The 12,994-nt window shown below is 47.0% G+C and overlaps 1 protein-coding gene across 1 annotated transcript in view; it reads right to left on the reverse strand.

Annotated features, from left to right (window-relative positions):
- Window positions 1-12,994, reverse strand: part of ABCA1 (ATP-binding cassette, sub-family A (ABC1), member 1) — an 80,303-nt gene that overhangs the window by 15,092 nt on the left and 52,217 nt on the right. The window contains exons 11-25 of the mRNA XM_010293404.1: window positions 11,537-11,725; window positions 10,465-10,670; window positions 9,784-9,960; window positions 8,976-9,198; window positions 8,396-8,617; window positions 7,573-7,777; window positions 6,904-7,017; window positions 6,256-6,427; window positions 5,558-5,689; window positions 4,889-5,028; window positions 3,727-3,864; window positions 2,961-3,181; window positions 2,419-2,491; window positions 1,699-1,901; window positions 634-682 (exon numbers count right to left, since the gene is read on the reverse strand). Coding sequence (XP_010291706.1) covers window positions 634-682; window positions 1,699-1,901; window positions 2,419-2,491; window positions 2,961-3,181; window positions 3,727-3,864; window positions 4,889-5,028; window positions 5,558-5,689; window positions 6,256-6,427; window positions 6,904-7,017; window positions 7,573-7,777; window positions 8,396-8,617; window positions 8,976-9,198; window positions 9,784-9,960; window positions 10,465-10,670; window positions 11,537-11,725 — 2,464 coding nt within the window. The remainder of the gene's footprint in view (window positions 1-633; window positions 683-1,698; window positions 1,902-2,418; window positions 2,492-2,960; window positions 3,182-3,726; window positions 3,865-4,888; window positions 5,029-5,557; window positions 5,690-6,255; window positions 6,428-6,903; window positions 7,018-7,572; window positions 7,778-8,395; window positions 8,618-8,975; window positions 9,199-9,783; window positions 9,961-10,464; window positions 10,671-11,536; window positions 11,726-12,994) is intronic.

Raw genomic sequence — 12,994 nt, forward strand, 5'->3', positions numbered from 1 at the left:
CATGGAAACTGCAGGCTGCTCTCATTGTCAGTATGCATATGATTCCAAGTGCAATTTGCTATCTCTAGCTTATCAGGAAATGTTGGCATGAGCACTTAGTGCAGTCAGAAAGTCATTTGGTCCCTACTGTGGTCTGACCCTGTCAAGAGTTTTTCCTAGTCTTCAGAGTAGACTATGGCATCAGTGAAGTAATTCACAATATACTCAAATACTAGAAACTCTCCTCTATTAAAAAATGAACACTCTACCACTGAGCCAACAGAAGTTAACAGTATATAAAAGCATGCATTAAGTGTACTAAGAACAGTTATTTTAGGTCATTAAAAATATTAATGCAGCAGAGTTACAGTTTAGTCTGAAACAGCGCCTGTCACACCTTGGTGTGTGTCACAGTATGGCTGGGCATGCTGCCATACACAAAGGTCTCGGCCACCTGCCCAAGGACCAGGAATGTTCCTCATTTGAGATGCCCACTAGACCCTTTATTTCCCTGGAGTTAAGCCCTGCGCTGAGATTTTATTCCTGAAATATCTAGGCTTGGTCAGCCTTGTGCTTAAACAGCACAAATACCATACAAAAGGGTACCTCCCCCTGAAGTCTCCTTCCAACACTGTAGGGGACAACCATACCCACCTGAGGTTTCTGCATCCACACCACTATCATCAGCCACTTTCAGGAAGATCTGAAAAGCAATGGTAAGTGTCAGTGACATTAGAAGGTGAGCAATGTTGTGGGTATTGCTTCAGGACATGCCCTGAGAGGGCACAAGACTGACAAATGCAGCATGATAACAGAGGATAGGCGGTTTATCCCCTGCATGATGGGGACATGGACTTTGTGGCTTCTCTTCAGCTGCCAGGAGCCAGCCTATAACTACATACCAGCTGATCCCCCTTTCCAATGTCAGTTCTCAGTGCTTCTCAAACACAAGCACTTTCCCATGTCTCAGATAAAGACCTAGTTACTACATATGGGGATCCCATCTTCCTCCTAGTCTGACAGTGCTCACACTCCTGGTCGTGCTTGAACAAGCACCTTTGTGGAGCTTGTCCCTTGGACTCTCCTGAACCAGAAAAAAAAAAAATCAAATTGCAGACAGCTGCCAAGGCCTTTACCACTGCAGGATGACCTAGAGGCAACCTCAGTAAGTGACACCACCACCATTTCAGTTTCCCTCACCATGATTAAAAAAGACATTTCACATAAATAGGGCATAGAGTGCATGACACTTCTGTGATAAGGGAGACTTTTCAGTTGGAACACAGCCACAAGGAACAAACCCTAAAAAATCCCTGACAAGGGCATATGTCTGAGGGGTTTCTGTAAAGTATGGTCTTCAGTACTGAAATGTATGTATTCAGTTAAGTGCAGCACAAAGCATCCCTAAAAACACCTCAAAGGTGTTTACACAGTCATTGGGAGCCAAATTGGAGGCCAACCTTCACATGACATCTCGGGGAAGTGCAACCAAGTACAAAGCACCTGTCTATGCTTGCCTGTACTACAGGCAGTTTTCAGTGCATGCTTCTATGAGCACAGACTTGAACAGGGCAGAAGACAATCCGTTTTAGAGAGGAATGCAAAGCTGCCTGTTCCACAATAAATGTTCACAGGAAGAGAAGACTCCATCTCATTCTTATTTCTGTCATGATTCGTTTTGCCTAGTTTAAGTCAAACGAGAATCTTCAGCTCGCTCACCTCCTCCAGAGTGGTTTCAGAGATGCCATAGCTGGAAATGCCAAGATCAGACAGACGGTCATCAATTTCATGGAACAGCTCCACAAAAGCTCCCTCTTTAGCAGCCTTGTACGGCAAGACATAGGTTAATTCATGGCCGATGTCCTCTACCAGCCTGGCCTCAGGAACATGTTTTGTAATGAGATTTGAAATTGCAGAGACATCTAGAAGAACCAAAAGGAAAAGATGGTGTTCATCTTTCCACATAATGAGCAGTGACAAGAAGAGCTCAGTCTGGAAAACCTTGCCAGAATGAAAGGACGGAACATGGGACACCTCTGGAAAGCAGCTCATTTCCATGGAAAGTCTGGTTTCTTTTTACATTTAACACAAGCTTGGACAAGAGCCTGGACCCAAGCCTCACTATCCTTTTTATTTGCAGAATTTGGGAGAGCTTTTACATGCTACTGGCAGCCCTGCGAGTCATTGATGTACAGTTCACCAGCAAACATTACATATTGCTAACAGGCCTAGCAACTATATAATCTTTGGTTATTAAATCTCACGACAGCTTGAGCCCCAAATGGCTCACTGAAGAAAAATGTTCCAATATTTGTGAATTTAAAAATACCATACCCTGTAGCTACAGAGGGGCACAAGGTTAAGGCAGTTTTGTCCAAGGTCAGAGACAGAGCAATGTTAGCACTGGGACTGAACCTTACAGTCTTTTTCAAGCCTCACCTATTGTCAGTGTGTCACTTTCATGGTCACTGCCAAGGCCAGCGTCAGAGCTGCTCTGGGAGACACTGTCATCCTGGTCATAAAAGAGAAAACAACCATTGTTTCCTGCTGTTTAATCAAAAAGGAGCCCACCAGATGCTACACTCTAGGTAACTCCAAACAGATGCTGCAACATGCTGAATACTCCACAGAGGAATCAGAAAGTAATGGTGATATACTGCTGCAAAGAGCTGAAATACAAGTAAGAGGCCACAGTTATAGAAGTGAGTGTTACAAAAGTATGCACTTCATCTATTCTGTATCTCTCTAGTCAACTTTGGACCACCAGTATTGAAAGAAACTATAATGGAGACGTACGTCCCATGCAGCAGTTCAACCAGACAAGATCTGGCATTGTACCTGTAACAGCAAGTAACACTTATTTTAAAAAATAAGGAATTTCCCTCTGAGACATTCTACCATGTAAAATCTTAGCTGCTGCTTCCCATAAGCCTAAGATTTCATGAAGAAAGGATGAATATGAGCAGGAGGGTCAGCTGTACCTTTTTCAGATAGGACACTGTGCTGCTGCTGTTTCGGCAGGAGCTCAGAGAGGAATCTACATCCTTCTTGACCAAGGTCAAATAATAGCCTGTTCCCAACTGGTTCTTCAGGAAGAGGGAAGAGCCAACACAACAGAGCTTGCCATGAGAAATGATGGCAATCCGGTCCCCCAAAATGTCTGCCTCATCCATGTGGTGTGTGGAGAGAATGATAGTGCGGCCTGGAAGAAAGCAAGGGAAGACTCTGCTGGTGAGTCAACCATACCCGTGTTCCCAAGCCAAAGACACAACCACCTGGATCTTGCCATGAAGATGGATGGGAGGTTGATGCCACCAAGTCCAGGCTCCTCTGAATGAGGCTAGCAGTATGGAAAAGGTTCACAGCTGCTGCCATGGATTTATTCTCCCCACTCTCTGCAGGCCCTTGTCATGCTCAGCAAGGGCAGGTTAATTTCATGTCAGCAAGGCTGGCTGCACAGAGCAGAACAGGGCACCGCTGCACACCAGGGGTGAATTCTTGACTTGAACTGGCCCCACAACCCAATAAGCAACTTTGTTCATGAGCTCTGACGTCAATAGGATGAGAAAGGAAGACAGACAAGAGATCAGAACATCCTTGTCCTGCATGCTCTTCATTCCTTCCTCAGTGCAGGCAATAATAGATTTGCAAAGATACATTGATATTTTGGGAACAGTCATGAATCAGATTGATTTTCTTTTGCTTTCCATGACACATTCATTAGGTATAGAGAAAAAGACCACATACCTTGTCGATACTTCAGAAGCAATTCCCATATCCCTCTGCGAGAATAAGGATCCACTCCAGCTGTAGGCTCATCCAAAATGACAACCTTGGAGCCACCAACAAAGGCTAAGGCAACTGAGAGCTTCCTCTGCATGCCACCTGACAGGCACAAGAAGAAAGAAGTGTTCAGGCTCAGACAGAGATGAAGGGAACAGCAATAGCTGCAGCATAGTGGATAATGAGCTCTCCAAGAGAAAGCAGAATTGTATACTGAGAAAATCAAGCACTGCTACTGTTTCAGGCCTTCAGGGTCCCATCACCTTCAGGACCAGGGATAATTGATCTGGATGGTCTTCCATCAGTGGAGTCCAACTCTCCTACTACTGCAGAAAACCACACCTTGCAAGCCCTTTGATAAGTGAATCATACTATCTCAACATTGGCAGTAGCAAGTCACCAGCTTGGAGGTCTAGCCATATTTGAGGATCTGGAGCACAGATTTTGAGCTACAGAAACAGGTCCCCAAGAGAAACCCCTCCTGTGGAAGCATGCCAGAGGGAGCAGCAAGGAATCATATTACACTCTTCAGTACTAAAAAGCCAACCTGAGGCCATCTCCCTTCCCTTCCCAAGGTCAAATGCAGTCTATGCCGATAGTTTAGTCAGAGACAAAGGAGTCTTGGTCCCTCAATTACCTGGTACGGACTGATAGGAATCAGGAATCCTGCTGTTCCTGAACAATAGGGGAAGGACACTCCAGGATGCCAACTGAAGAAGTCAGCGTAAGAAATGCTCATACGGTTCACAAACAGCAAGGGACTTGGAGATTATGGTCAGGGCACTCTCACCATAAAAACCCGTAAAATGCAAACATATTAGTAAGCATTTGGAGAACACATATCTCATGTAGCTGGACTATGTCGTGATGGAAACAAGCACAAAATACTCTCAGAGAAAGTGACTTATTATGGCCATTAGATAGTGTAAGATAGTGTAGAAGCTTACTAAGATATACTGATTAGGTACTTAATAACTAACTGATTTCCTTAAGCGCTTAATTGTGTGGTAGTCTATATTTAATTGGAGGAGTCAACCAAGGTCTGTGATGTAGCCTCTGTGAAACCCAAGATCGGTTTTCTGGAGCTGCGGAAGCAGCTGAGAAACGTAAAAGCAGTTGAACCTACCAGAGAGCTTGCTTGTCCTAGCTTTCAGTTTGTGAGGCAAACCAACATCCGTTGCCATCTGCTCCATCTCCTCCTTCACCTTCTTTTCCGACAGCCCTTTGAGCCTAGCATAGAACCAGATGTGCTCCTCCACAGTCAGCCTAGGAAACAGGAGCAGGCTCAGGGCATAGCAGAGAGTACCATGCTGGGATTCATCCCTTGCCTTAGCATTATAGTAGGCATGTTTATTTGCTCAGGAAAACATCTTTTAAGGCCAAGTTTTCAGAAAGGAGCTACAGACTGTGCGTGCTTAGCTCGGGCCTAATTTCAAGGTGTGGCTATTCACCACCAATGTAAAAAGTCCTCCTTTAAGGGTGCTTGACAGAGTACCCCAAACATCCTAAATCACTTGGCACTGGGGAAACACTTGGCTTAGTTAAGTTTAATGGAGTAGGTTTCTTTCAAGAGAGGCAAAAGATGAAAGTGTAAGCTCTTGCTGATACTTCACAGGCACATACGAACGTGCTAATAAGCCGAATGTCCTCGCACCAATCTCACACCACCCCACTGTCTCACACCACGCACACAGATAAAAATAGGACTGTCCTTGCTGAACGACACTACTGTCTCCTAAAGAACCCAAATGCCTGTTGGATAACACCAGCCCTGCAACCCTCAGATGCTACTCACAAGTCAAATAGCACGTTGTGTTGCGGACAGACACCCAGGTTCTGCCTGATGGTGCTGAGGTCAGAGCGGATATCCTTGCCTAGGATGAAGGCTGTACCCGAGGTTGGGGGGAACAAGCCTGTCAAGATGGACCTGAAGGAAAAACAAGAGGTAAGCAGGTTCCACCGCTAGGAAATTACTGCTGCACGTGCCAGGATGAATGAATGAAGAGTGCATGGAAGCCCCAGGGAATTCCCACTTCAGAAAAAGTAGTCTGAGAAATATCTCACTAATGGATTAAAAAAAAAAAAAAAAAAAATCAGCTCAAATGGTTTTAACAGTGATCAAAGCACACCCACGTGACTCTGCTTGAAGGAAATGTTTTTTACTCTAAAGGCTTCTCGTCCTTTCAGTCCCACCTTGTTTCCTCACACTGGTAAGTCAGAATCACAAAGGGCATTACTAAAAAATGCTACCAGCAGGTTCATTTGGCACAGCCTCAACCTGAAATACCTCCAGTTTCAGTCCCCTGTATCTGTGCGTCTTCTGAGGCAGCTGCACAACTAGGGTACATCAGCAGAGCTCCAAAGAAATCCGTGGAGCACCCTAGTCCGCACCAGCTTGCAGACGGCCGTTGTACAGCTAACTCTACCATACTGATAGGAACCGCAGTGTTCAGTCACTTCGCCCATTGTCTTAAAGCATTGTTTTGTTCTTACATGGTGGTGGTTTTCCCTGCTCCATTATGTCCCAGAAAGGAGGTGATTTGTCCTTCATAGAAGTTCAGTGTGAGACCATCTACAGCAACTTTCTTGCCATCACGATAAACCTTGACCAGGTTTTGGATGGAAACACCAAGGCTCAGATGCATAGGCTCTTCTTCCTTGCAGACTGGAAGAAAACAGAGCAAAGTAGAGAGATATATAATAGGATTTGACAGCAACTGTGTGGGAGTTCTAACAAACATCACATTCCCCTCAGTCTGTGGGAATCCAAGCAGAAGTGAGCTATATGAAGAACTGATCACATTTTTTCCTCAGGGACAGGAACCTTTCACAGAAGTTGTCCTTCAGTTTTTTTTCCCCCTATTGGGCCCACCCAGGAGATGGAGATCTCCAGTATCATCAGAGTCAGCAAAAATGGGAGGAATTCTCAACTCCATGAGGCTGGAGTACCCACTGCACTCAAGTGGGCGAAGCACCTTGGTTCTATCTGCATACATACACCAATCAGCATACTCAAGCTATGATAACAAAGGGATGACCAATTTCACCTTGGCCATGCCAGTCCTGATGTCCTTGGACTCTCCTTTCAAAAAGGCAGACCATAACACTTAATTGCAGAGAGGTTCTGTGTCCAGCACTTACCTTCTGAAGGTCCCTTCTGGTCAGGTTGCGGCTGCTGCCGGTCCTGTGGCTCTTCGCCAAACCAATAGGATTTTGTGAAAGGAAAGTACCAGGGCCTGGGAATCCCATACTGGCCTAAAGAGAAAAGCATTATGTGAGCCTGACTGCATTTGTCGCTTTTCTCATATTAACTTTCAGGACAAGAAGGGAAGTACTACACCCCTAGTAGGCCTCTAGGTTAGGCAGGACTAAGAAGAGATCTTTCTTGATGAAGCCACTGCCAGATCTTGGGGGTAAGAGACATCTCTTTCACCAAACTTCACCCAGGTTTAAAAGGCCTGTGCTGGAAGGTGCTAAGCAGACACACATGGTGCTGATACTCTCAACTCCTCCCTTGCAGCAGAGTCTGCAGACTTCACAGTTCAGAGACAGGAACACCTGAAATGCAGCAAAGCTTCCAAGACTAGCTCAGCTGTTGCCACAATGGGGCACAGCCTCTGTGCTGGGCAACACTCACTGCTATTAGCAGCAACAACCTTACTGTGATGCTGGTCTGTGGTTTTCCTCCATGACCTTTCTGTAGCTCTGCTTAAAAATAGGCCCAATTTGCACCTTCGTGAATGAGCAGGGTTAAAGAATCCCTTAAAAAAAGTGTAAAGACATCATACACCCCTCAGAAGCAGACCTCACCTGGGAAGACAGACTCAATGTACCAGGTCATGACCCCATATAGGAAGGTGTCAAACAACATCATGATGGCGGATGTGGTGATGCTAAAGCCATCTTCTTCTAATGGGCTCTCAAAGAAGTTGTCCCACTGAACACCAACTCCCTGCTCTTCAAACAGTGCAAAGTACTCACAACCAAAGCCAAAGGCTACTGGTGACAGCAGGCTCTGCAAATAGGAGGTATGAACATGCATTCAGTTTTTCACAACTACCCTCCAAGTGGGCACCTCAGCTTTAGCACAAGGCTAAGGGACATGGTCCAGAAGCCTTACAGGAAAAGTCAAAGGTCTAAGGAGTGTGACTGTTTTTGCAGAAGGGGAGTGTCAGATTCGGTGCTGGTTCCAGCAAGCAAGGCCTGAAGTCTCTGCTGGACCACCACCCAGAATTGTTTGTTTCCCTGTTTTCTTTCCCTTTTCCGCCCCCCCCGGACTTTACGCAAGGGAAGAAATCACTAACAGCCGCCACCCTCTCCGGACAGGCAAGAAGTGCTGTGCAAAAGAAAAGCAGCTGGTTCCTTCAACCTCTGTATCTGGTGATACAGCATCACAGCATACAGAGATCAAGGCAGCTTAGTCTGGCTGAGTTACTTCTACTACCAAAGCCAACAAAACCCTCCCAGCAGTGCCTAGCAGGTTCAGTCAACCTCTTGACCAAGCCCAGCCCTGACAGCCTCTTACACTGGAAAATTATCCTCCCATTTCCCCTTCCTCCCTTGTTATGAGTGTCTACCTAGAGAGCCATACTGGTGGAGGCCCAGTACACAGGACAGTGTCCTCAAGACTCACCGCAAAGATCTTGAGTGAGAAGCTGATATAGTCCTGCCAGGCAACACACAGCACATAAGGCAGGTACAGCGTGAAATAGACAATGCCCCCACAGGCAGCTGCCAGGTTGGCCCTGGAGAACACGGTGCTGATGAGGAAGCACTGGAGGATGGTCACAACACCGAAGATCGAGAGGAAAACAAACACCACACTAGGGTCGCTGTAAGGCAGCAGATTCCCCATCTGGCAGGAGAACAACAGGTGAGTCAGGCTTTGAAAGGGCTCTCACCAAGGTGGCTCTGGTACAAGCAGGTCTGCAGAGCTGCTGCTCACGGGAGGTTGGGCTTGCTGCATTTTTGTACAACAGCCTTCCCAGAAGTGGAGCAATACCAGGGGCACCTTTTCCAGAGCACTGAATTAACTACAGCCCCTCCCACTGCTTTCTGCCACTAAGTCCTGTTTTGGTCCAAAACCCCGTTCCCAAAAAGTTGCTAGTCAACCCACAGTCACTAACTCCTCCCCAGTGTGCCAGTGGAGACCACCGCTTAGCAGACTCTCAAGCTCTAGATTCTGCTGTCACCAACAAAACCAGTCAACTCACCTTAAGGATCAGCACCAGCAGGCCTGCACTCATTAGGAGAGGGATGAGGCTGCTAATGAACCAGCTTAGCCAAAGGATGCCGTTGTCAAGTCCCATAATCCTCATCGTCTCCTTCAGCCGGGCTTCCTTCTCATACACAATGCCCTTAATTATCACAGCCACTGAATAGATCCAGGCTAAAGTCATGAAGAGGGGCATGGAGCGGCTCATGACACGCAGAAAACTGAAAGAAGGAAGGAAAGGAGCAAGGAGAACAGACTGAGAAACATCGGCGCAACTTCAGGTATCACTCAAGGGCTAGCAGAGCATGATGACAGCTAAGGCTTCACTGCACAAAGCAGCTCATGTGCAGAGCACAACACAGGATCAGTGTCTCACTACGAGGTGAGGCTGATGGGTCTAGAGAACATCACCAGCCTGGAGCGGAAGCTGGCGTTGCAGCTGTCACTCACTGGAAGAGCAGGTGCAAAGACCTGCCTTTCTGGGGGACTGCTCTCAGCTGTCCTCTTTCTACCATCCCGGGTCTACATCTGATTTTTTCCCAGTGTTGTTTTTGCCTGTATCAGGTTTGGGGATATGGGTGAAATTCCTGTACAGAGAATCCTTCTCCTGGGAAGGACTCTGCAAGTCATTACATATTATAAATCCTCCATGCAAGTGCCCTAATTCCAGGGATTAGGAACACTAAAGAGATTGCTCCCCCACTGAAACTAGGGACATAAATCATGCTTGAGGAGTGACAAAAGCCCATGCCTCTCCAGCCACAATCCTCCTGGGAGCTTTTGAAGCAGCCTGCATGCATACGTACATGTCATCGACATAACAGGGATAGGGCATCTGCTGCACATAAACTCCCGTCTTCTTCTCCGTGCCTGTTTGCACCCTGATGATGGCCTGTTCCACCGCATCCTGCAGGTAGGCAAAACCTCCCCAAACATAGCGCATGTCCTCAAAGGGGTCAGCACGGGGACCAGGATCCCAGTACCTGCACCAAAGGAACAGGAGCTTTCCATTAGAAATCCTCATCACCACACCCCCATTAGAAATTGTTCATAAGGCAGCATGTCTTGAGGGGTCTGGAGCACAAGTCTTATGAGGAGCAGCTGAGGGTTGTTCAGTCTGGAGAAGAGGAGGCTGAGGGGAGACCTTATCGCTCTCTACAACTACATGAAAGGAGGTTGTGGCGAGATGGGTGTCGGTGTCTTCTCCCAACTAACTAGTGATAGAACGAGAGGAAATGGCCTCAAGTTGTACCAGGGGAGGTTTACATTGGGTATTAGGAAAAATTTCTTTACAGAGTGGTCAAACATTGGAACATGCTGCCCAGGGAGGTGGTGGAGCCATCATCACTGGAAGGGTTCAAAAAAACATGTGGACGTGGCACTTCGGGACATGGTTTAGTGGGCATAGTGGTGTTGAGTTGATGGTTGGACTTGATGATCTTAAAGGTCTTTTCCAACCTTAATGATTCTGTGATGTCAGGACTCACCCATCCTTGATCTTGTTGGTCCTTTCCACATTATCAATGTCCATGCGTATCTTGTATTTCACATGTTGAGGGAGCTCTATGCTGTTAGGAGCTATTTCACTGAAGACTATGCCAGCCCAGAATCTTCTCTCATCCAGAAGCTCCAAGGACTTGTTTATAAGCCGGACTTCTGTGGCCACAGGCTCCAGTTTGTCCAAGTTGACACACTAGACAGGGACAGATTTGGAAGTGTTTATGGGCTGAGTTACCAAACCAGAATGTATTTTGTTTACATTTGGGAGGAATCAAAGAGGAGAACTCTGTAATGGTAATGCCATGCCCAAGAAAAAGTTTGAAGTGCTGGACTACTTTGCTCATGGTAGCCCAGGAAGTTGCTAGAGAAGTCATTTTCTCCTGCTTGACGGTCACTTGCCAGTCAAACACGTATCACTGAGTAATACCCTGGCAAAGGTATTTTCTGGACAAGAGCTTAGGTAGTGCTGTAATACTAGCTATAGGATCCCATCCAAGCATCAATTTCCATAGATAATTTTGTTTTCTCTGTTACCAATAAACTACATCTGATTCAGAGCCACTAAAAATCAGAGGAGACACCCAAAGGCTTTGGACCAGGCCCCTGACAGGGCAAGGCCTGCTTCTGTTTGCACCCATCTGCCAAGATAACCAAGTAACAAGTAGAACAAATTCCGTTATTCACTATGTCTTCCTCGGCTTAAAGCAGCTGCTAGCTTCACCACAGTTCCCAGCTAAAACCCCAGGTCGAAATATGAGCCGTTACGCTGTTGGAGCAAGCAGCAGCTCTCAGTAACAACAGGGTGGAAAACCACATTCAATGGCCAAAGGGAGAGCTTCATGAACAACGCCTACAGTTAGGTTCCTACATCTATATTTAGGCACCTGAATAAATTGTATTTCTAACATGCTGTGTACTCAGCCCTACTAAAACCTGGTCATTTACAGAAAATGGACTGCGGAACATCCATTTTCCTTTTCCAGGAATGAAAAAAAAACACCAGTGGAGACCAAGCTGCTGCCCGCCCCCAGCTCCTTGCCCACACTAGCAGGATCTCACCTCCATGAAGCGGGAGATGGTCTGGATAGCCCGGTCTGTCTCATTGAAGGCATCTACCCAGGTATATACCGAGCCATTTGCTGTCTCAAAGTCCTCTGGATGGTTTGACAGGAAATGGGCAATGTCCTCCACTGTCCAGTTGGAAGCCGGCAAGTGCAGGTCCCAGAGAGCTTTGCCTTTCAGCAGTGTCTGCAGGCATTTGGTTTTCAAAGGAGAAATAGTTGTTGAGAATCAATGTTACATCTCCTCTCTCCTCATGAAAACAACTACTGCTAGGGAAAAATGCCTTTTAAAAAGGTGCAGGGAGAGGTCCTCTGCCATACTGAGAAGATCAGCAATGATGGGGTCCCTCCTCTTAGCCTCCCATTGCAAAGGTTGTGACTCCCTTGGTATAGATACAGCACCGGGTATGCTTTTCAGGCTGGCTGGCTGCCTCCATGTCCTGCCACCCCTTTCCCAAGGAGAGGGCAGCAGAGAGCCATGCTCAGCTCTGCACCTCCGCCTATGCAACCCAGGTCTTGCACCAGCAAAACAGGGAAGAGGAGGTTGCCAAGCTCTGCTCACCTCTCCCGAACAAACCTCTGCTCCTTGCTGGGATGGAGAGGGGCTGTAGCATGGCTGGAGGCTGAACTGTCCCAGTGCTGAGCTAAACACCAGCACCACAGGCCAGGTGGCTTCCTTGCATGTTTTGCCATTGTGCCATCAGGGCTGGCTGAAGCAGCCCTGTACAACCATGATGTTCTGCCTCTCTTGTTGTCCCATCTGGGACAGTGTTTTTTTCACCTGGTTTAACTGATGTGACCTTTCTGAGGCTAGCATTCAGTGTGTTGCCCCACTACGTGTATGCACAATACCCCACACGCAGATGTAGAAGCACCTGACACTGAAGCAGAAACCGGTCCTCTGGGCAGACAATGTAAGGGCAGGCCAGAGGGGAGCATTAGTTGTAAAGAACAGTTTTACTAAAGTAGGGGAGAGAGAAAAAAAACCCGGCACAAGAGAGAAAACCGTAAAAATCCTCACCAATGAAAACAGGAAATGGATTTTCCGCCAGAACAAAGAATGAAGCAGAGAAGTGAGGAGCTTCCCCATGCTCTGCTGTTGCCAGCAAACCAGAAAGTAATGGGTCACACAGTTATAAAAACAGCATTGCAAACTGGGAAAACAGAATAGGCCAAGGTGGCAAAGGAGAACACGCAAAAGGGAAATCTGAGCAAACAGGGGTCAGCTACACTGCACTCTCTTCACATTTGGTCTCCCAAGGTTGGCTCTTGCCACCCTCCCCAGCAGGAAGGGCACCATGCCTGCAGGGAAGAGGCCTCATCACGTTCAGTGGCAACATTAAAGCTCCTTAACTCCAGGGGCACATGTTGTCCTCCCTGAAGATAGCAGCTGCATTAGCATCAAACTGGAAGTGCCAGAGACGGGTAAGCAAAGCACTTTCCTCTCCTTCAGCAG

Source organism: Phaethon lepturus, unplaced genomic scaffold (genome assembly GCF_000687285.1).
Source record: "Phaethon lepturus isolate BGI_N335 unplaced genomic scaffold, ASM68728v1 scaffold6238, whole genome shotgun sequence".
NCBI lineage: Eukaryota > Metazoa > Chordata > Aves > Phaethontiformes > Phaethontidae > Phaethon > Phaethon lepturus.